Source organism: Chlamydotis macqueenii, chromosome 6, assembly GCF_036417535.1.
Source record: "Chlamydotis macqueenii isolate bChlMac1 chromosome 6, bChlMac1.mat, whole genome shotgun sequence".
In the NCBI taxonomy this organism is placed as follows: domain Eukaryota; kingdom Metazoa; phylum Chordata; class Aves; order Otidiformes; family Otididae; genus Chlamydotis; species Chlamydotis macqueenii.
In genome coordinates, this window is record NC_141561.1 from 40,182,371 (window position 1) to 40,205,676 (window position 23,306).

General features: G+C 46.4%; 1 protein-coding gene across 6 annotated transcripts in view; it reads right to left on the minus strand.

Annotated features, from left to right (window-relative positions):
• Positions 1–2,173: 2,173 nt before the first annotated feature.
• The window catches only part of AGAP1 (ArfGAP with GTPase domain, ankyrin repeat and PH domain 1), a 334,155-nt gene continuing 313,022 nt past the window's right edge, over positions 2,174–23,306 (minus strand). For all 6 annotated transcript variants that reach the window (XM_086751069.1, XM_086751066.1, XM_086751065.1 and 3 more), the window contains 2 exons: positions 4,003–4,258; positions 2,174–3,541 (listed from right to left, as the gene is read on the minus strand). In XM_086751069.1, the coding sequence (XP_086607195.1) occupies positions 3,338–3,541; positions 4,003–4,258 (460 nt within the window). In that variant the 3' untranslated portion in view covers positions 2,174–3,337. The remainder of the gene's footprint in view (positions 3,542–4,002; positions 4,259–23,306) is intronic.

Below are 23,306 nucleotides of genomic sequence, written 5' to 3' on the forward strand. Positions count from 1 at the left end.
ACATCCTTTGCAAAGTGCAAACGCATCCCCTGAAAAGCACGCGGAGCCCGGAAACCTCGGCTCACAAAGCCAAGCCCTGCTGAGCTCCAGCCACAGAGAGCTTCCTCCATCCTCGCTCTCGGCTGTGGTGGAAAGGGGTCTTCCCTCCTCTCCTTCACCATGCAAGAAGGGGATGGAGTCCACGTGGATGGGACGGCCCATCCCACCAGCTAAGGAGGCACCACACAACTTCTCCCAGCCATCCAACCAAACCCATTTGAAGAGGGGATGCTGTAGACAACACCCCATGAGGCACAGACCCTGCTCTCCTGTGACTGGAGCATCACCAGCTGTAGTGCCAGACAAGGTCCTTCCAGACTCTGAGAGACAGCGCTGGGTCATCTACTGTCTTTCGGAGGGATCGCCGCTGCATGCACGGCGGGGCATCCTCCCTGCAGACCCCCACACGTCTGGGGAAGTCATCACATGGTCTATGCTACCTCAACGTAAGAACTGCCAACGCTTACGCCTCCAAGGGAAAAAACCCGTGTTTAGGTTAAAAGCCACTGCTTAAAGTACGAGGTTATTAGTTGGCTAGCCTGGATATAGAATTTTCCCTACAGAACAGTGGAATCTCCTCTCCTAAAAATATTCTGTGGGTTTTTTTTGATGTTCGCCTTCAGAAAATTGTTACGAAACAAGCGTTTAATTCTTCTGCCTGAAATCTGCGTGACAGCCTGGTTGCCCTTGTTTCTCAAACATCACTCTCAGCTTTGTAAGAGGAAGGTGGCGCAAAGAGAGCATTAAATTATGTACAGAAAATATTTTCAGTTTGGATGAAAAAAAAAAGCTCTGAAACGGAACACGCATTGAGAACTTAACGGTGGCAAATTTGCCTACCGCATATTTGAAACGTTGGACTTGGGTTTTGGATACAAATGCCCTTGATGCTCCCAGGGGAGCTATAGCACCTCCGGAACCACGAGCCACGATTCCTGAACCCCCACTGCGTCCCCCCGTAAGGGTGTAAAGCTCGTGAGCACCAAGACGCCGCGGGCTTCCCAGCATCCCCTCCAGCTGCACACGAGGCGGGTTGGCCCGTCGCTGAAGGACCACCCGTAAGTACCGAAGATCAGGGAGCTGCATGGGAATGACGGAGAAATAGCCATGATAACGGACACCCTTCCTCAATTAAAAAAAAAATTAAAAAATTAAAATTATCCCAGTAGGAAGAGAATCAGCTACAGCTAGCCTAGGCTGCCTGAAGAAAGACTTCCCCCCTTAAATAGTCAAAGGTCTCTCTACAGTAAAAATACAAAATGAGACCACCACCAAAAGAGGAAAAGCTGGTCAACATTCGCATGCTTCCACCCTGAGGCTCTCTTTTGTTCCACAACATGATGATTTTACATCAAATCCATATTTTTAAATTTTTTTTTCCCCTTAAGATACTTAAATTATGTTTTTTCTCTCACATTTTGCCCACATACAGTTTATTTAGCAATGACTACGCTCCCCTTTGTACGCCAAATAAAATCCAGAGCCCCAAGGAAGAGCAACCACTGAAGGCTCGGGAAACACATCTGAGCAGGGAGATCTGCAAATCACTACGCCGTGTGCACCTCACTGCCTCCACATAATTGCTCCTTTGCCATCAAATCCAGCCGAGTTTTCAACTTTCTCCGTGATACGCCCTTCCCCCATCTTCCCAGTGCCTTATGCCACTTGAAAAAAAAAAAAAAACAAAAAAATCACTTTTCTGCCTGCCAAAAACTGTACAGCCTGCTTCCCCGCGCCAGCATCCTACTTGGTGGAAAAGAGGAGAAGCTGAGAACTTAATTGAATCTGATCTTCCAGCGGCCGGGGCTAGGGCTTTTTGTCTTGGCTTGGGAAAGCGTTGTGACTTCTGGAGTAAAATATAATTACAGCGCTGAGAAACAGCCTCTTCTTCCCTTTCTAAAAGGTCTCGTACACTTTTTTTTTTCCCCAGGCCAAACGCGCCATGATGTCCCTCTGATAAGTTCCTCAAAGGCTTGCGATGAGAACAAGAGTCCTCTGCTGGGAATATTTCCAATGTACAACGATCCGTTACCCACAGATTCTAACGAGTCGCACGTTATTTAGTTCACATCCATTAGAGTTTCTATAAATTAACAGAGATGTCGTTTTCTGTACAAAAAAAAAAAAATCGATGCATATTTATGTTTTTTTTTATTCAAATAGATTTTACATACATATAATCTAGAGACACAATACAAAAATCTGTATAAGTTAGGCAACGCATCACAGGAGTGACCAAAAACTCAACACATTTACCTTGGCAAAATGACAGAACCTACTTCTGCTGGCTGAGAAAATATTAGCATTTAATGCGTTTATTAATTTCACTAAATGTACTTGAAATGTTTTTTTCCGTAGCGGTCTTCATGATTCCTTTTTGTGTTTCGTAGTTACTCTTATTTATTTTTTCCATTTTGTTTTTACACCAAGGAGACTGCAGTCAAATAACACTCAGCAACTCATTTCCTCTCTTCGGACTGAAAAATTAAACGGATACTAAATTATGACAGTGAATTTAGAAAGGAGGGCTCCAAGGGCTCCAAAGAACATGTCTGAGATAATATGATGCTTCTAAGAATATTGCAATCACATCCAAGCAATCACCGAAGCGTGCCATGTAACTACCTCCTCAGCTAATATGCTTTTTTCTCCGTGATGACTAATCATGTTCTATTAAACAGCGGTAACGCTGGAAGAACTCAACTATACAAGTGTAATGAAGCCAGTATTCTCCCCGGACAGATTAGCTACAACTGATTTGACACATACCATCATAGGAGCTTCAAACCTGACAAACTCTGTGCTTGCTTCTGATTTATGCCGTCAAGCTCTTCAGAGAAGAGAATGAAATCCAGGCGTCGCGTCGGGTAGAGGTGAAATGTACTGATGTGCTTAACTGTCAGTTACGGAAAGTCACCATCTCTCCTTCCTTCTCCTCTCGCTCGCCTCTCCCTCCGCCCCTTCCCTCCACGCTCGGGGAGCCTGTGGTCCCCCCCCTGCCTCGGGGACGGCTGCTCTCCCATGGTCCCGGTGCCACGCGCGGCGTGTCCCGCTCAACCCACGCGCTCTCGCCCGCTTCTTTCCGTCGGTCGAGAGCTGTCACTGAAACAACTTGCTTGCTCTGCGGCCCCTTTTGCTCCTTCTCATCCCCTCGCGCCGTTTCCAGATGGGCCAGGGATGTACCGAAGGGAAAAGGGAAAAGGAGAGTTACCAGACTCACAGAGTAGAGCTGCGATGGGGATGGAGGAATATGAGGCTGCGGATGTAATTCAGGTCAGCGAATACACGAGTGAGCTCCTCAGATGATGGTGGGCATCCTTCCGCTGCTGTTGTTCCGGTTGTTGTTCTTCCTGGACAAGTTTGGAGTGGCCATGAGGACGAAGCGCTCGTCGGGGCAGCCGTACTGGAGGAGAACGTCAATGCACTCCTGGCTGGAGGCCTGCCGGGCGTAGGCCAACGCCGTGTTCCCGTGGGCATCGCGTGCCATCACGTCGACGCCGTACTACAGAAAGAAGAGAGGTGACATTGGAGGCTGCGGTGCCAACAGAGCGTTAAAAAAGAGGGAGAGGACTTGAGACAGATCAGTTTGAATTTAACTGTGGATGGAGGAGGAAGAAGCCTCACAACGTGAGCAGATTGGGTCACACACCCAAGGTTTCTATGCGGAGGCTCACGTGTGGGACAAAATTTGCCACAGTGGTGTTTCAAACAAGGTGCTAGAGAAACCTCTCCTTCCTCATTTCCCACATTCTCCTCTGTTTTCCAGCAGCAGCCAGGCAGAAATACACATTTTTATCACACTCCTGTCTTTTGAGAACATGCAATGGGGAACATCTAGACTTGGGCCACCAGCAAAGGCTTTGTGGAACCCACAGGAAGGAGGTTTGGGAGGTCCTGCTGAGGGACACGTAGCCAAGTGGAAGCCAACCCAGCCAGCCCCCTCCCCGCGCACCAAGAACTTACCCAAATCAAGAGCTGCACTAACACCACGTTTCCTTTCCTGCACGCCAAGTGGAGGGCAGTGCGCCCATCGCCGTCTCCGCAGGTCTCGTTCACCTCTTCCCGAGTCCCGTGGGCGAGGAGCAGGATGACCGTCCGCAAATCCTCCTCGGCTGTAGCCCTCAAGAGATGCTGGCCCAGAGAAAGCTCCAGGCACTGCAGCGGGGCAAGGAAGAGCTTCTGCTCGTATTTCGCACGTATCCAGCGCTCTTTTTCTTCCCTAGAGAAGCCAAAGGAGATAGGTCACACACTAACATGGTTTCACCGACTCTAAGCGGTGGCAGTTTGGCTACCGCTATGCTAGCAAACAACACTTAACCAACAAGAAAATTACCCCCTCTTCAAATTTTCGTCAAGAGCGCCCTCATAGAAACAATTCACCCAAACGTTATCTTTGCAGCGATATTTGTGTCACCCATGTCTTCGTTACTGAGATCCCCCTCAGTGTGGGGGGGGGGAGAATCCCAACAGCCAAGAGGTCTTAAAAAATCCTGGAGTTCCTTGAGGACTGGCAAGAGGTCAGTGCAAGAACCCTCACCATCACGAAGAACAGAGACACAACAGGCAGCCTGGTTCCGCGTAGGGGTTAAAGCGGGCTGCAAAAGACGTTACAGAAAATGCACCAAATGTCTGTATCTAAGACCAGGAGTAACCAAGGACCTGGGCTTGCGCTTTCAGACAGGAAAGCAAGCCCTGAAAGACACAGCCTTCACCTTCCGCAAGTCGAGTAACGTTCGTATGGATGGTTCCGCTGTTTGTTTTCCCAAAACGCAAGCCACCAAACCAATACTTTGAAGCACCATTTCCTCCTGATAGGTCAAAGAAACTATCAAAAGCTTTCTGGAGGCTATCGGGTGACAGGATAACAAGGACTACAAACAAGTCCCTCAGCTCTCCATTTACAAAATTTCCATACAATTACATGATCTAAGAGATCTAGGCCTAGACAAAGCCCCATTTGAAGGTACCTCAGGTAACCTGTCCAGCCGGCGAAACCATATCCATCACCCCAGCCAGGCAACTTGCTGCTGGTGACAGCTTTTCTCCTCCGGGCTACAAAAGGCCAAGCTCTGTTTAGGCCTTTCAGGCCTGTTTACACTGCTCCCAGTAATCTAGTGTCGGGTTAGCCCTAATCTGTTTTTAAATACTTATGTAAACAGACCCTTCCAACAGCAAATCTGGATTAGTTTTGCATCATTTCCTGGTACATGCGGAGCGACCTCGCTGTGACCTGCCGGGATGCTTTCAGGCCCAGCTTCCCAAAGCCTGCGCTCCTCTCCCCCCACCACAATTTACCTTACAAACAGAGAGGGCCAGGGCTTTTTTTTTTTTTTTTTCAGAAAATTAACACAAAGAATGCCTCCTTTAAATCAAACCTTTGAATGGCTCCGGCAAGCTGAAAGACACACACATTCAAAAAAAAAAAACCAAAAAACATCTGGGGAGATGCAAATTAACCTTTGATGGCAGGATCTGATAACGAGAGTATCATGTCAGGTATTCCAGATGGAGAGGAGGAAGAAAAGGACTTAGGTTGCTATTGCATCTTTGATTCACGTTTTTCTTATTTGTATTTTTAAGGTAAAAAGCCAAACCAGGGGAAAACGCAACATAAAATTATTTACAATAAAACGGACATTCTTGTTCTAGTTCTGGTATCCATCTAGAGTATCTTCAAGGAGGCTTAGCACACATCTCATATGTTTTTTTCAACGTGTCTAGAGGCATTAGAGTCTAACCAGTATCTCCAGTGCAGGTTTAAAATGTGCCAGGTTGGAAAATTAAGTGATTCAACCCACTCTCTTCTACAACAGCGGCACGCATCAGGGCCGAGGAAATTTATTTCCCGTACGCCCATACGTCCCAAAGGCAAAATACACCTCAGATATACAACTGATGAATTTTTTTTAGCCTAGTCAAGAGTCTGGAAATGAATCCCGCCTTCCCCCCGACCGCCTTTTGAGTGATAGTAAGTTTTGGCTCCCGTCAGAGCATCGGTTGCCACGATCCCCGTGGCTTGAAGAGAGGTCCCTTTTAGAAAACCAGCTGCTTTACACAAGTCTCCCATTTCTAATCACAATTCACCTTAAACCATAATTCACCTTCAACCGTCCTCACTTCAGCTTTCCTTTTCAAAAAACCTGCCTAATTTTTCTTGACCATGTAGGCCACTAAAAGACTCAATTCATGAAGGCCAAATTCTACCTTTGGAGCGATGTGAAGGGTTGTGGTTAAGAACACAGCCACCATCACAAACAAAAATAAAGGTGTTTTAAAAGCCTCAGACATTTGGGGGCAGCACGTCACTGACATCGGCTAGAGAATGAGATGTAGATCTTACTCAGCTCTACAAACTGGGCACAAGGAAGATACGCCATTTGGACTTTCTGGTAGAAACCAAAACTTCATCATAGAGGTAGGAGGAAAAGCACGCTTGGTCATGTCTCATGGACAGCCAAAATGTAGAAGGGCTGTTTTTGAATGAGTATTTAAAATATCAGTGTCCATGGACATCCTCCCTACATCTCCAGCACAAACCATTTCATTTTGAATGGGAAGTCCTGGGGACCTTCCTGGAGGACAGCTTCAGCTCTGCCGTTCGCATTCATCTGAGAAATCCCGATCACACGACATAAATACTGCAATTGTTTCTCTGATGTCCCAATTTCACTTCTGGGATCCACGGCTTGTCTCGGATGAGGTTTCATTTCCCCCAAGGAAGGCCAGTCCAAGAGCAGAGTTGTCAGCAGTAGATCACTTAACCTCCCTGCCGTTCCCCGGAGGACCACTCTTCACATCCCCTGTTAGCTAATGAGCTAAAAAATGAATTATTGGAGCGGTCAGCAATAAGCAGGAAGAGGAGGCGCAGTGTTTCATTTCAGCCAGCGCTGACATACCTTTAAATAAATCAACTGAACAAGACTACGAGGAAATGTGAGGAAGAGCAACTAATAAGGAGAAAGACACCAAACCAATCCCTAAAAAGAGAAGAAATGTACATCACCTAGTAAATATTTCCCAAATTTTCTGGTAACTTTGACTCTAAACAAGCCCTTCAGCACCAGGGACTTTCCGTTGACATCGTCGAAGCCGAAACAAGACTTTCTTACTCAACTCTTAAAATCCAGCAGCGTCCTTTTCTCAGGACCAGATTAGAGGCAGTGCGTTGGAGAGGCAACGTCACCATGAGCCCTGATGGCCCCGATGATACCTGACACAGGAGAATGCCTGAGCTGCCTCCTCCTCGTACGTACTAACACGACTTCTCCTTTCCTCAGCCATCGTGCTAGCCCCTAGTTTTCCAACGCATACGTGCAAAGGAACGAATAGATTATAAACTCCTAGATAAATGTAGAGAAAGAAAAACCACAAGCTCAGACTTTCTTTCAGCCTTCTATCTCCGAAGCTGCGCATTCAAACCCAGGCCGCTGACGCAAACTTTGAACCTCACAGGTGACGCAAGGGCCAAATACAACAGAGTCAGACTCTAAAATACTCTGCGGTACGAGGAGAGGAATGAAACGCTACGCCTTGGCCAAAAAGTACCACCAAGCTCTTCGCTCTCGCAGAGCCTCCATCGTTGGAGAACTCTCAGCACCCACGGCACTGTGAATAATGAAATCTCTGCCACGGCAGCCGTGCTCTACGTAGGTATGGGGTTATTAGAACCAGACGAAAATTTCAGTTCTCAGTTTATTTTGATCTAATTAGGCGCTTGCTTCTCAAGATAACGTCCAATTATTTAAATTACTCTGCCAGCCACATCACATCATTATTATCTGAAAACATAAATACCGGGCACCGTAAGGGGGGAGGGCTAACTAGGTAGCACAACGGAATATAAAAAGCAGATTTTCTTTGAGCACAGCTTTGCTCCAGGAGCTACACTGTGTTCTCCACTTGTGGGTTCGCACCAGAGGTGCTCGTTGAGGAGCCCACCTCCCCACGTAACTCAGAATTGATGGAGAGCCTGAGAACTTGCCATCAGAATTCAATCGCTCCAGTGCAAGAGCAGCCTCGCTCCTACCAAAGCGATAACGAGGATGACAAAAATGTTGTGGCACTTGCTCGTTATCTAAAATTACTCACTGTTTGTTAAAAGGTTCAATGAAACTTTGAAAGGTTGCATTAGAAACGTAACAGACAGCAGGTATTTACCGCGGCAGAGCATTGATTTCCCACCATCAGAAATACTGAAGTGAAGTTTGATTCTCCACGCCTCCAACAACACTAAAAACCTCCTGAAATATTTTATCTTTCCTTCTCTCTTGTTAAAGAACACAATTCTGGACCTGAGGAGGCCTCCGAATGGTCTCTCTAGCATTGCCACGTGTGTGCTGTGCCCATGCGTCGCAGTTTCTGGTTGCTCACTGAAGCACAACCGTCTAATGCCGTAGTAACGTGGTCAGCTCAGCAAAAGCACTGCCAAATTTTCTCTCCTGCTCGCCAGCTGACAAGGTTAATGTGTCTCTTCCAAGAAAACGAAGGAAATCTAAATCCTTCTACTTCCCAAACTCCTGGAGAGGCCCAGAATGCGCCATTAACTTCGTAGTCCAGCACTCAAGAAGCACACATCATCTAACGACCAGCGCTGGGCAGCCGGTTGTGCCGGGGTTTGCCGGTTGTTTAAAAACAACCCCCTTCGCGACCACCGATAATCTGCATCGCTTCAGTTAGAGTCGGTGATGCGACGTTGGGATGGGTAAAAGAGAAACATCAGGGTGGGGAGGGGGGGACGGGACCGAAACATTGGGAAGGGTTCCTGATGTTTTTAATTGCGACGAGCAAAGAGGAGGCGGGGGGAGAAGAAGAGAAGGCGAGAAGAAAGGGCTAGCAGCAAGGAATTTCCAAAGTGTCTTCCTGCCCCAAGCAAAGCAGGAACTGGGAGGAGAGGCATGGAAGAGGAGCTGGGAACAATATGCTGAGAAAACACAGTGGCTTCCTCTCTCCGCAGGAGAAGACCCCGCTCTATTGCAAAGCAAGTGCTTAGCAGTTGACTGCTTCCTAGCATGCATGCCTTCTCTCCCCGGCTGCGTTGCTAAGGGGGAAGGAGCACCAGCCCACCGGGGATACACAGGTCCCCGGCAAACAAGAGGGCTCCAGACAGCAAACAAAGACCGATGGGTATTTATTCTTTAATTACGAAAAGCTTCTAAGAAATGGGCCACTGTAAATCCCGCCTGCCAGGGAAAAAAAGAGGGAAAGGACCAAGATTTATGTGCGCCGGGGTAAAGAGGAAATAAATATCTCTCTGGCTCCTGATCAATATTATGAGTGTTTTGCCAACCTACGGGGTGTTTTATGAGCTGTAAGGACAGAAAGGGATCATTAATAATTAAATAAAGTCAACCTATTAAGCTTATTACTTCTTACAAGTTAAACACCCCTGACGGACGAAGAGCAATCCTACAGGAGAGCTGCAGATAGGCCAACCCACGGCTCGTCTCAGGCTCTGGACCAGGGCTCTCCAGGGGAGCGGTGTAGTAACCCAGTTTGGAAAGGATTTAACCACCGCCTTAGCCGGGGAAGTCATCTGGTTGAGGACAGAGTTCAACCCGCTCTCAAAGTTTTGTCCACCAGCCAGGAGAGGCTGAGCGAGACAATTCGGCGCAGTAGAAATATTCCAAATCAAGTTACTTCTCCTACCATCAGACCTGTTCAAGCAACCAAAACAGAACACCGGCCCCAAAAGACACAAATGAAGGCGGTGTCCCATCAGAGGCATGCCCAAAGCCCCTCATGCTGTCAGGGAGCTGGTTTCTGAAGCCCACAGGTCAAGATCTTCTCCACCATTCACTCTACCACCACATTTTCCATTTTTCCTTTTATAGCAGTGTGTTTAAGGAGAAAAAAAAAAGCCCTACCAGGCACGACAGACAGATAGCTCGCACGTGCAAAGCCAAATGTGCTTCTCAAACGAATCACGTCTTGCACGACGCTCATCGGCGTAATTGTCATTTGGATTCAGCGGAGCTTCTCTGCTTCCCCTGCCCTCTCTTCCGACAGAACCGCCCTACGCAGGGCTCCAAACCAGCTGGTACTTCTGCTCTTCCAGCGACGCCCCAGCGTGAACAGCAGCTCTCCCTTAGGTGTTAAAAAACACCGGCAGGATTTATTACCGCCCCACATTAATTACCAGCCTGGCCCAGACGTCAAGGTTTACCGGCTTCGGGCTCTTTTGACAAATACCCCGCAATTGTGGGCTCTGATATATCACAGAAAATCGCAGCCGACTTATGTTTTCATTGCACAACACTCAATCTAATGATTTTTTAAGGTATACTCTGTAAAATATACCACATCCGAGGTTTACTCTGTATAAAGTTAAGCAAAAGCTACGTGACAGACACAGCAGGGATCCTAAAAAAAGGCTTATTAAACTGAGAATAAAGTCCCTAAGCCCTGGTTAAGTCTTTTCTCAATACAAATCCAAGCTTTTTTTTTGTTTTCACAGCAGCCACATGAAATGAAAACAGTCCCTAGAGATTTCAAAAAAGCTTGAGGAACGCCACAAATCGTATTTTTCCACTAGAAAATTCCCCAGAATTTTTTTTAAATAGCATCACCAGCAACATTTAGGAGGAAAAAAAACCTAACAATGGTGAGCTCTAAGGATTTTAAACGCTTAGCCAGGTGAAAATAATTTAAAAAGCACTGGGAACAGCGGAGGGAGATGGGTTTCTGCAAGGAGAGACCTGATGAGGATCTGGAATACAAGAGCCATGAATGACTGCTCCCTTCCACCCATCCTCTGCTGACCAGGTGTCCACGACCCTGTTCTTTTTACTTAAATATCAATGTACAAGCATATAGACATCCACGGAAAATTTAAATTAAAATACAACACTGTGTTGGCTACAAAAAAAAAAAAAAAGGTTAATAAGTGAGTTATCACTGTGTGGTTCTAGATACACACATTTCTTGGGTGGTCAACCCCAACATGCGGGCACACTAGAAAAATTACCGAAAAAAAAAGGCAAAAGTTGCTCCACAACACTTCCATGGAAATGCTAAAACCAAGGAGTATCTCGTTTGCAGAAATAAATATATATATGCAGAGAACAGTAATTGCAAACAGATATCTAACGCGTTTCATTATTCATGTGTAACCATACTCAACCGGATCTCTTAAGTGTACAAATCAAACCGCGTTGTGCCAGCACCTAAACACAGAGTGGAAATTTCAATTTACAATTTGATCTATAGTCTCACAGTTTAAAAGATTCCGTTAATTTGCAATTTGTTAACATTAATTTCTCCTATAGGAAGGCTATACTGAATGCAATACTATTTGAAAGGAATCATGACGTACTTTTTTTCCTTTTTTAAAAGAAAAACAACGAAAATTCCATTTGAAATCAATTTTCACACAAAACATGGAAGTAGTTTTAAGCAGATAGCAGAACTACAAATGAATTATTACGAAATGCTTTGTGGAACTTTGGTTATTTATGTCTAAAAATCTGGCTATTTTCACCCAAACCAGGGAGGAGGAAGCGACATGTAAGTATTCTGAGGCATAAATCTCAACAATCTGTGGCGGGGGAGAGAGGGAGCGAGGTGGCCAAGTGAGGTTCCCCCAGCCCCTGGGTAACGCAGCACCTAAGAGGGATGTACATCGGCGACGGGCGTTCCGGCGGCTCCTCCCACCGCGCCGCTATCACATCAAGGATAGCGTAACAGTCACTGATGCGATCTGCTTTGGAACGTATCACATCGTAAACAGATGAGAGAAGAGAAATGGAGCTTTTCCTCCGCTGGCAACGCTATAAAGTGGAGAAGGAGCAGAACCACGAGCGCACCGATGCCTTATAAATAATGACGGGGGGGGAAGAAAACCCATGGAGGTCTACCCAAAGGGCTGACAAACTTGCAGTGTAGACATCAAAGAGATCTCAAATTAGAGCTCGCTTAGTGCACGAAAGTGGCTTCAATGATCCAAAATGGAAACAATATACAATGCAGACCGCAGCAGGGGAATGGAATCCTTACCTGAGGATCAGGAACTGGAAGAGGACAGTCTAATTACAACTTCTGAAGGTCTTCACAAAGACCTTCAGGATCAGGAACTGGAAGAGGACAGTCTCGTTACAACTTCTGAAGGTCTACACAAAGACCTTCAAAAGGTTTCTTGACAATTTTGATCCTTTGTTACCAATAACTCCTGAGCAACCCTATATTTTGGTTTACAAAGACAAACAAAAGCCCTTTCAGGAGGCTTTAATATTATCTTCACTCCAGCAGAAGCAATAAGATGAAACTCTTTGGAGTACTCGGGAAAAAAACCACAAACCCTAACATTACGCTGGATTTATGTAAGACAGAAAAAAAGACAATACAAGTAATAAACGTTGTATTTAAGTATAGATTGTGAGGAAAAACACATTTGGAGCAGCAAGCAGATAAAAAGAAATGCTTGTTCTGCACAAGTCGGCAGTGGAAGGCAGGCATGTTTGCAGCTGAAGGTCTAGAGGGCTGGCGAGTACCTGGTGCCATTCCTGGGACGTGCCTGCTGTCCAACTCTTTCCTAGTGACTTGGAGCTCTCCCCTTTGCTCTCCTCACCTCCCAGCATCTCCTCGTTGGCATTTCCAATACAGCCCGTATCCCTCCTCTTCCTCTCCAATACATCCTACCTTCCACCAACACACCTTTGCCTGTTCCACTATGACACCTCTAATGGTTACTTCTTCAGCTACTTTGGTCATCTCTTACCTCTTCATAGAATCACAGAATCTTAAGGTTGGAAGAGACTTCCAAGATCATCAAGTCCAACCGTCAACCCAACATCACCAGGCCTACTGAATCATGTCTCGAAGTGCCACGTCTACACATTCTGTGAACACCTCCAGTGATGGTGACTCCACCACTGCCCTGGGCAGCCTGTTCCAGTGCCTGACCACTCTGTCTGTAAAGAACTGTTTCCTAATATCCAACTAAATCTCCCCTGCTGCAACTTGAGGCCATTTCCTCTTGTCCTATCACAAGTTATTCGGGAGGACAGACCAACACTCACCTACCTCCCTACAAACCCCTTTCAGGCAGCTGCAGAGTGCAATGAGGTCTCCCCTCAGCCTCCTCTTCTCCAGACTGAACAACCCCAGTTCCCTCAGCCGCTCTACATCAGACTTGTTCTTCAGACTCTTCACCAGCTTCGTTGCCTTTTTCTGGACATGCTCCAGCAACTCAACATCCTCCTTGTACTGAGGAGCCCAAAACTCTTGCTGACCCTAAGGACTCTACAGAAATCATTAATGCTCTCAGACTTTTCCATTAGACATGTTTTTTAATGACTGCTTTTATTTAATAAAAATAATGCCTATCTTGGCAAGCTAGATCTCCCAAGGTATTCTCACCATTCAGCAAGCGATGGGACTCCCCTCTACCTTGGTTTTACTGGGCCGCAGGTGTTTGATGCCTTTCTAAAACCACAAAGAATAATTAGTTTAAAAAAGGCTGGTGGTAAATCAGCTCACGTTTCTGAAATAGTAAAGGAGAAGAATTATCTTGAGTAAGTAAGACTAAAAAAAAAAAAAAAAAAAAAAAAAGAAAAAAAACTTGAGATGCCTGCCAAAAGTGTGACAGCAAGTTCCACCTGGAGAGCACCTCTGGAGAGAGGCGTGGAGGGATTTAGAAGCCGTGTGCCAGAATTAAAGGCAGAATTAAAGAATTAAAGCCTCTTGCCCAAGGGCTCTCAATGCCTCTTTCAGCTACTTCCCTAGAAATCCCTCCTCAGTACACATTTGGAAATTATTTAAAAAAAAAAAAAAGACAAAATATCCCTAATCTGTTACCAATTAGAAGAAACATGTGAATATTATTTTCTAATTTGTGACTCAATCTTAAAAGCAAAGTCACTGAAGTAATTACATTGGCTCCTGAATATTTCTATTGTGCTCCTGGAAAAAAAATAAATAGTGGATACGTCCTCTTCTGCCCGATACGCCCCAGGGCTGAACGTATCCATAAGCACCTCAAAGCTCTGAACATGAACTGCCCCCAAAAAATTTGTAATTTCTGGTTTGTGGCAGCTACAGCAGCCAAACTGATTGGTTACTTCCTAACGATCTTGGTGCAACGTGGGTTTGCGGCAAGGAGGTGGGAAGGAAGGACAAGCCAAGGAGGAGAGAAGTTGGACAGTAAGCACACGGTGCTCAAGTTGTCCACTACAGGAGCGATGGATTTCCAAGCTGGCCGTAGATGTACAAGCTCTACGCCAGGATTTAGAAGAGTGGCGACGTAGGCTTCTTTTTAAAACCCAGACGCGGTGCGACTTGAGTGACTAACTCCTGAAAATTGGTAATTTCCTGCTGGTTAGCAGGGAACGGTCCGCCAATGGGAAAGCAGAAGCCGCTAATAAATTTATAGCGCGTTATACGCCAATTAGACCCCTTCAGCCCTTCAAGAGGCAGTGCCACCAATCAGGTTATCATCCCACAAATGTACTCTTTAGAGCCGATCTCATCACAAATCAATCCTGCATTTAAAGTGCCATTCTCATTAGTATTGCCCAGAACGCACTTGTGAAACAACGCAAGCGGGTTTTTTCCTTCTCCCCTCCAAGTGCCCTTCCCCAGCGCCTTGCGCACCGCTACTGACTTCTCGCACACGGCCACGTCTGAACTCCACATGGTAAATAATCATTGTGAATACCGCATTAATTCCCCGCCGAACCAGATTTATTACGCACGTCATACTTGGGAGTTTCGCCGCCACCCGCAAGCCAGCCGTGAATCTCCTGGCTAAATTACATCCTTGTATCTGACCACGCACCATGCGATATTCTATCAATACCGTGACTCAGAGCGGATCCCTCAGCTTCCCAACTCATCCACAAGTGCCAAGACACCCGATGCTGCTTATTTGGGCCTTCAGGAAAACAAAAAAATACAGAAATAAATAGTCTGTATGGTTTAGCGTCTTCAGGATGCGTACAGATTTACATTAAACCTCACAGCTTAAACTACATCTTGGTGCTAATAGTCTATGCTTATAGTCTACAGCAGCAACATTATTTTGCATTCAAGTTTGCCTTCATTTTCTGCTGAACCAGGCTAGAAACAAACTTTAGTTTCAGCTTTGTAGCCCATGGTGGTACTAAGATTCCTCCTGGTCAGGAACACAAGGCAACTTGAATCACTAGTAATGCGTTTTCCTTTTCTTTTCCTTTTCAAACTAGGTTCAGACCTTGAAGGAGCGCACCCAGAAACTTGACCCAACTCTAGGTGGCCTCTCACATACTTCAATTCAAAATTACTTCAAATTTGTTGCGAGCTGAACACTTTGTGATGTGCTCTCATCAGTCGCCACAGCACGAGCACGAGCAACAGATAAATGTTGTATAACTGTAGTCGCGTTGGCTCTGAACACTAAGAGATGTGCTTGTGGGTGCTCAGGAAAAGGGTCACAGGATCTTCTGAGCTTGTGACAAGAACAAGCCACCATAGCCTTTCATGGCGCTTTGTCCTCCTCCTCGTCCTCCACTGGGATGCTCAAGAGCATCAGGACACGGCAGCCAGTGCTGGAAGCTCACCTCGACAGATGTTACATGGACATAAGGAACAGGAACATTCCAATGCAAGAACCACCAAAGCAACCTTCATTTCCTTGCTCTCTCTCTCATGTGTAGCCAGGTAAGCTCATTGTTAGTCACGGCAGGGCCAAATTTTATTTGTCAAACTGCCTCTGCCCCTACTAATTTTAAATTTTGCAGAGGCTCTCCACAAAAAAAAACAACTTAGGAAGAGCAGTGCGCAATGCCCCAGCCCTGGGCTGTCACCTGCATCTTATTTCTACTTAACCTCTTAAATAACATTGGAATTCACTTTGTCCCCTGATGGGCGCCGTAATGAGAACCACCTGTCAATCACGGCTCCATTAGCCTGGACAGACTTTCACTTCCTGAAACAATTTATTGGATTCCCAGAAGCAAACGGACCTTCTTCCTTTTGAGCCGGGGTGTTTTGGGGGGAAGCTATTCAGCGGGAGCGGGTCTCCCTTCTGTTCCTGCTGAGCGGTCATTGTTTCCCCCGTTTGCTCATGAAAACGGTTTCCTGAGTTGACCCACCTCTTCTTGTCCCGGGCAGGCCGAGTGTTTGCCAAAAACTTCTTTCGACTGCTCAGTTCACCGGCGCTATACAAAACCCACCAGCTGTTTCCAGCCGCTGGGGCAGGGGAAAAAAGCCAATCGTGCTGTTAACCCCTTCCCAACAAAAAAAACCCTCTTGCAGAAGGAGGTCCGCTTGCGTTGGGTGGTTGGTTGTACGCGGAGACCTAGAGGGACGTGAGCCCGTCATCCGTGGGACTCCAAAGTAGCTCCTTCTTACTTCGCAAAGAAATATCTGCTCTCGTTTTGCATGAAACAAAATACAGTTGTTTTCCTCCTCCTTTCTCTTGGTTTCACTCAAATTGCAGCTCAAAGGAAAATCTTCCTAATAGAGGCTAAACCCACTTCAGTCGAAACATTATCTTTAAAGGCGTATTTTCATTTCCCCGAACGCGCGCAGTCCTTACGAGGTTCATTTGCAATGCGCCTCTCTGTTTTGATGAGATAATAAAATGTATTTTATTTAAAAATATTGCCATTTCCCCCCAAACGGATTTAAATGGGCAGTTAATCTTTCTGCTTCAGAACAACCCACTGAGTAAATACGAGGGCTCAGGATTATATAAACCAAGATTTGTTTTGCTCTAACACTAGTCTCAAGGACCAAAACACAACCGTACCTGAGCGCCGGCTGCGCGCCCTTTTAGTATAAATCAGTTTAACTTTTGGCCTGGGAAAGAAAAAAAAAAGGGAAGCAAGATGATAGTTATCTCCAGCCTTCTGCGATTCTCAAGTCAACAGCAAATGGGGGGACTCGTTAGTGCCACAGTGATCCAATCAGGGTGAAATTATGCAGTCATGTAAGAAATAATATCTATTAGGCTAATTTAATCAACGAATACTTTACAGATGAATTAGAACGCGGAATCCAATTATTTCCAACATTCGGACTGTCAGCCGCTGCGGTTTTGAAGCGGTGGAAGGGGAGGAAAGGTTTGAGGAGCTTTTTAAGACGAGGGTGGCTGGGCTGTATTTAGAGCAGGAGAGCTTCTAACAGCAGAAAACTGACAACTACAATCAGCACCTTCGGCAGCTCAGAGGGCTCGCGCCCACGCGGCTCTCGTCTAACCCCTCTCCGGGGCTCCCGGGGCACCTTCTTCTGGGATATCGGTACAGACAGCTTGATTTGCTGTTTGCAGCAGCCGATAATTACTGTCTCAAGTCTTGATAATTCCCCCTCGCCAGTCATCCTTTTAAAGGAAGGCTCACACTCTAACGACAACGGGTCTTTTTTTTTTTAATTTTGAAGAGAAGACGCGCCCCCGGATCGGCGCAAAATACCCTGGCGCTGCAGAACTCCATCGGTTGCACGTAATATCTATTCCCCTTGAGAAGAAAGAGCTTGGTTTGCAGCGCCAAGTGAAGGCAAATGCTATACACGTGATTACTCCTAGAAGGGTAAATTAGTTTGAAATGCAGCTTGACTCAAATGGGAGAGGACAGAAGAACGGAGGGCCGCGAGTACACGATCATATCCTTGATTCAGCGCGACTCAACAGCTGCTTCGCCAATGCTTTGACAAATCGCGGGATGCTCATAACGCTCACCAGAAGACCACTGCTCCTCCACCACGGAGACTTTTGGATTGGGTGCTTGCCACAAAATAAAGGCACAAGAAATCCCACATCCACGGCCTCTCCATGGAGAACTTTCTCCTGAACCCACTGGAACGGGCGTTTCATAGAGAAATACAGCAGCCACTCTCCAGCTGAGGAGGCTGTGAGAAGGCTCACCACCTTTCATAGTTCAAGGTGGGCTCAAGACCCCCAGCACTTCTTAAAAACCAATAAAACCTCTTGCATACAACTACATCAGCCAGTCTCATCACGCAGGGCCTGCTGACTGTATTTACTATTGGAGCAGTTATTTCAAGAACAGAATATGGCAAATGGGTATGTTCTGCTCAAGTCTACAGGATAAAAATGACTTTTTCCCCCTTTCTCATCATTAACAGACGAGCTACTCCTCAAAGCTATTAGTAGCTTGTACAGAAGAAAGCAAGGACAGAAGAAAATGATGAAGACTAACTATCTCCTGGAGTATCTTCCACAAAAAGCTGAACGAGCTTCACACTGCAGCTTCAGCTAAAAAAACTCTCACGCTACGCTGTTGGGTTATGTATTTCTTCTGAATACTTGAGCGATATCATGAAGGGTACAGAAAACCTTGTGCCTGTTGCGGAACGCGGATGCCCCATCGCTCCTTAAGGTCTGTGCTGCGATTCCCAACGTACCTGTGAGCCAAACATTTTTCTGCCCTGTCATCTGGTGCAGTTAATGGGCTCTCTCATTGACTGGCTCTTGCTTATTTAAACATTTAATGCTCCTCTGACGCCCAAATGATGCCTGTTTCACGTGATGGATTAGCACAGAATACGGCGGTGACGATTTTCTGCAATCTGTGGAGTATCACATTTTGATTACTTCAGGAGGAAAAAGTAAAGTTATCAGCAAACTGTTTTGATTGATAAGGAGCAGAGGAACACTTAATGTGGTGGTTCACCGGAAGCCTTGATGAACGCCTGGCAGGACCGTGATGAGTCTCCACGGAAGACATGCAATAGCTCTGGGAAGATTTAAGATATTTATTGCTCAAATAAAACAAAACCAAGTGAGACGAGTAGGTGAAGTAGCACAGGGCGATTGCAATCTGCCAATCAAGACCAAGCCCAATTCTAATTTTTGCAGAGCAAAAACAAACTGATTTTCCAGCTTGCCTGTAGAACACTGATGGTTATTTTAGGAATTTCAGATGCTGCTTTTCTTCAATGAGGAACTGGGGATCATTCCAGATTCAGGTCTTCATAGTGGATGTCTTCTACTTAACACTAGTTCTACTTTTGAGCTGTAAATTCCTTAGCAGCACCTTTGTAAGATAAAGATGTAGGATCCCATGGGCCTTGCTCCTTCCAGTAGCAGCGTTTCCAGCTATGAGACTGCCCACTTCAAGCTGAGAAAGGTCTTCCAAGAGGAGTGTTCCTAGCATGGTCATCTGGCTGCTACCCACTGAAGTTCGTATGCATTGACGGTAGAAGCACTAACTTCTGCTCCAAAGCAAGGTGTAGAGCTTCTCTGGAGAGACAAGCTGCCTTTTTATCAATTACAGACCTCTCTTATTCAGGGCTTTGATGGCAACACGTCAACAATCTTCTTGTGGTGGTAAAAGCAGATGTGACCCTCTCCACTTTGAAACAGCTGCTGAACTGCATCTTTGGGAAAAATCCCTGGAGCTCTCCCTGACTGCAAGCGAGGACGGGACTTGGAATTGAAAGCATCTTCTCCAAACAGTTCAGACTAAGGGAGTCTTCTGAGAGGCACAAGGAAGTTAAAAAAAACCAGCAGTGAAGAGTACGACGCGAAGAGAAGCGAGTTTTTATCTTCAGTTTACTACTACCGGGTGGGGTTGATGGATGTTTTGGACAGAAGAGTCTGAAAGGAGGCTCTGTGACCCAAGATGATTAAAACAGTTGTCTCGAGCAGAGTTTGTCTATTCTGAAAAGAAGTAGGGGAGACTCTGACTAATCCATCAGCGATCCACCGCTGGCGGACAGATGCACTCATTAGAAATGACAGCTCTGCAACAGGTTTGAAATCAGAGCGCAGTAAAACCAGGTAGTTGCCGTACGGTGTCGAAAAAGCTGTCCGAGAGCTACAACCATCCTGGCGGTTTTCAGCTTTTCCACCCTACCTACTCCAAGAACCAGTACGCGGTGTGCTGGGAACACCAGGGGCTTCGCTGGCACTCCGAGGAGGGTAAAGAAGATCCTGGCAAGAAAATGAAGGATGCTTACAACCATATGTGCAGGCGGAGAACAGGGTGGGACTTTGGAGGATGGGTTGATACGATACGACATGTCCCTGCTCGTTGCAGGGGTGTTGGACTGGATGACCTTTGAAGGTCCTTTCCAAGCCAAACCATTCTATGATTATATGAAAACGCTCAGGATGAGATTCTTAAGCTGTAAGTAATCAACTCATTTTGTGTACTGTAGAAGGTTCCTCCACCCTCAAAAACAAAATAAATTACGGATTATTCTGAGATCCAAACAACGTGACAGCCATAGCTGTTTTTTTGCACGGCTTTTATAGTGAAAAAAAAACCCAACCCTGTTTCTATTATTGACATGATCTGGCATTTAAATGCATCTTTTAATTTCTTGTCTGCGTTAGGAAATTCTGTATTTTCCACCTGACAAAAGCCAGGCAGCTCCCAGAAACAGTGAGAAAGAGGTCTATCAAATTTCTAAGCATTTTTTTTGAGCACACGCGCAGCGAGCATCCGCGTCCACGCGGCACTAAAAACCAGCCACCTCAGAAAACAGGGAGTCGGTGTCATCTTCGAAATGAGGACCCAGACCCAAAATCGCATCTCTGGGGGAAATCGATCCCAGCCCCGCCTCGCCAAACCATGCCCGGCGAGCCTAGTGCCAGCGCTCCCGGCAATCCCGCTGTTTGCTCGCAGTCCATCTTCTGGGAATCGCTTTGGCTCCCGAGGAATACAACCTGGCAGCTACCTCGAATCCTGCCTGGATGCTTCGAAAAAGCTCTTGCTCCCTTAGAGATCAAGTGGGCAGCAGCCCCTTAACAGGAACTGGTCTATGAGCTACCACCACATGTCTAATTAATGACCCTGCCGGTCGCAGCTGGAAGAGCTGAGCTGGGGGTGATTAATTAAATTAGCTGGCAGAGGAAATTACAGTGGAAAAGCCAAAGTTTGATTGCTCCATAATTAACCGCAGCGCAAATAATATCTGCATCTATAACTTCCAGCGATGAGATCAGAAGCCAATTGAATTTGGCACTGATTGAAGCCGTAAATATCCTGTGGTGAAAAATGATAGGTTTGTTCTGAAGGGAAAACTTACAGAAATGGACATCCAGCAGATGCATGAGGGGAGCAGGGGACGTGGGAGGAAAGAGCACTGGAATTAGACCTTGATTTCAGCTGATTTCTGTAGCCTTCTGGAGCGGTGGAGGACTCAACATGAAACAGAAAGAAATCTTTTGTCCAGGTAATCAGTCCAAACCCTTCCTCTCAGTGTCTTCCACTGCTCCAAGCTAGGAGCGCTTTCTCGACCAAGAACCCATTTTTCTGAAGAGCCTCCAAATGCCTGTGAACCCCTCAATCCCCCCAAAATTCTTATAATTTCATCAACCTCCCTAAACATCTCCTCCTGAAGACCTGAAATCTTTCTTCTCGCTCTTCTCTGAAACTCCCTTTCTATCCTGGCAAGTTACCATCACGACATGCCCGCACCTCAAACCCTGTATCCAGCTGAATTTCTGCGAGTCGTATCCTGCTTTCGCTGCCGACGTAGCTCTGGCTTAAAGGAAGCTCAGATTTTCAACTGATGCCCGAGACACGCAACCTCCCTAAACGAGCCAATCTTCCTTCGAATCAAACATTCCTAACCATACAAGAGGTTCAAAGCACTGCGGGTTAGACCCTTATGTTCAAAGTAGGGTCGGGAGCACATTGGGCACGTTTGAAGCCTCCAGTTGGGTTTCTCCAAAAGGAATCTCCTTTGTGAGCACCAAAACCATCCCGTGAACCAAACTGGTGCCTTCTCCTGCTCCGGACCAAAACACTCGTGTACATTCTGGAACCTACTTGGCGATGCAACCCTCCTCACCAAGTCTGCTGCCATGCAGTGAGTGGTATAAATGGTCCACCAGCAAAGCACATTACAATTCCTCTACTTGCAAGAAAACAAAAGCGCGATATTGATTGTGAATACAGAAGTCCTCCTCTGCTTTGTCGTTTCTTTTTGACTGATCTGAGAGAGCTCAGACTGATCATAAAAGCTCAAGAAGACCTCTCGAAGTACATTAATAAACAGCACCGTCATTGATTGCTGTCAAAGAAAATAGGCACATCCAAATTTACAAGCTACCCTGCCCACATGCACGCTCATAAGCTGTCCATTAAACACTGCGTGACAAATTATTCTCGTGATTAACTTGAGACTCAACCAGTTTCCCCACAGAGGAGCCAGGCAGCACATCGCATTCCTCTCCTCAGAAACACATCGTCCTGTTCTTGCTTGGTGCATTATACACCTTTCCGTAATAGAATCACAGGATGGTTTGGGTTGGAAGGGACCTTCAAAGGTCATCCAGTCCAACCCCCCTGCCAGGAGCAGGGACATCCCCAACCGGATCAGGTTGCTCAGAGCCCCGGCCAACCTGGCCTGGAACGTTTCCAGGGATGGGGGATCCACACCTCTCTGGGCAACCTGGGACAGTGCTCCACCACCCTCAGTGTAAAAAAATTCTTCCTGATATCCAATCTAAATCTACCTCCCTCTATTTTGAAACCATTACCCCTCGTCCTGTCACACCAGGCCCTGCTGAAGAGTCTCTCCCCACCTTTCCTGCAGCCCCCTTTAGGCACTGGGAGGCCGCTCTCAGGTCTCCCCGGAGCCTCCTCTTCTCCAGGCTGCACAGCCCCAGCTCTCTCAGCCTGGCCTCACAGGAGAGGTGCTCCAGCCCTCCCATCATCTTCGTGGCCTTCTGTGGACCTGCTCCAACAGCTCCACGTCCTTCTGATGTTGGGGGCCCCAAAGCTGAGCATGATGTCATATGGTATGAGCAGAAAAGGCCTTGACTCTGTGTAAGGACTGCCCAGCAATAACGAAAAGACCCCTCTATTATCAACACTGTCTTTTTTAATGACTTGACTTTATTACTCTTGGGCTGTCAATATGACTTTTGGCTTTATCCTGAAAGCCTTCCTTCCCTATGCGAGGCTGACTCCTGTATGTCCCACTACGGCAGTGAGATGGTCCACCACATCTTGAGTGTTACAACGACAAAGCGAACCTCTCCCCGAGGATGTCACACGTGCTTGCCTCTTAGTAAGTACCACGCTGGATGCTGGTCATTTTTTGAAGGGTGTTTTCCTTGCACTACTGAAACATTCCTTTCTAAAGCTGACAGTAGAATTTACACCACGACACGCCATGTTCTCCTCTCTCTCTTACTCCACATTTTAACACACACACTGGTATCCAACAAGCTGTGTGGCTCCACAGAAATGCACATGTGGCAACAAATGCCAGCTAGAACATCAGATTTGGACATCTATTGAATTTCAAGAGTCCCAAAACTTTATCAGAAGAGTGGCGTTCTGGACACTCTTCTGCCATTTCATTTTGAGCGTTCC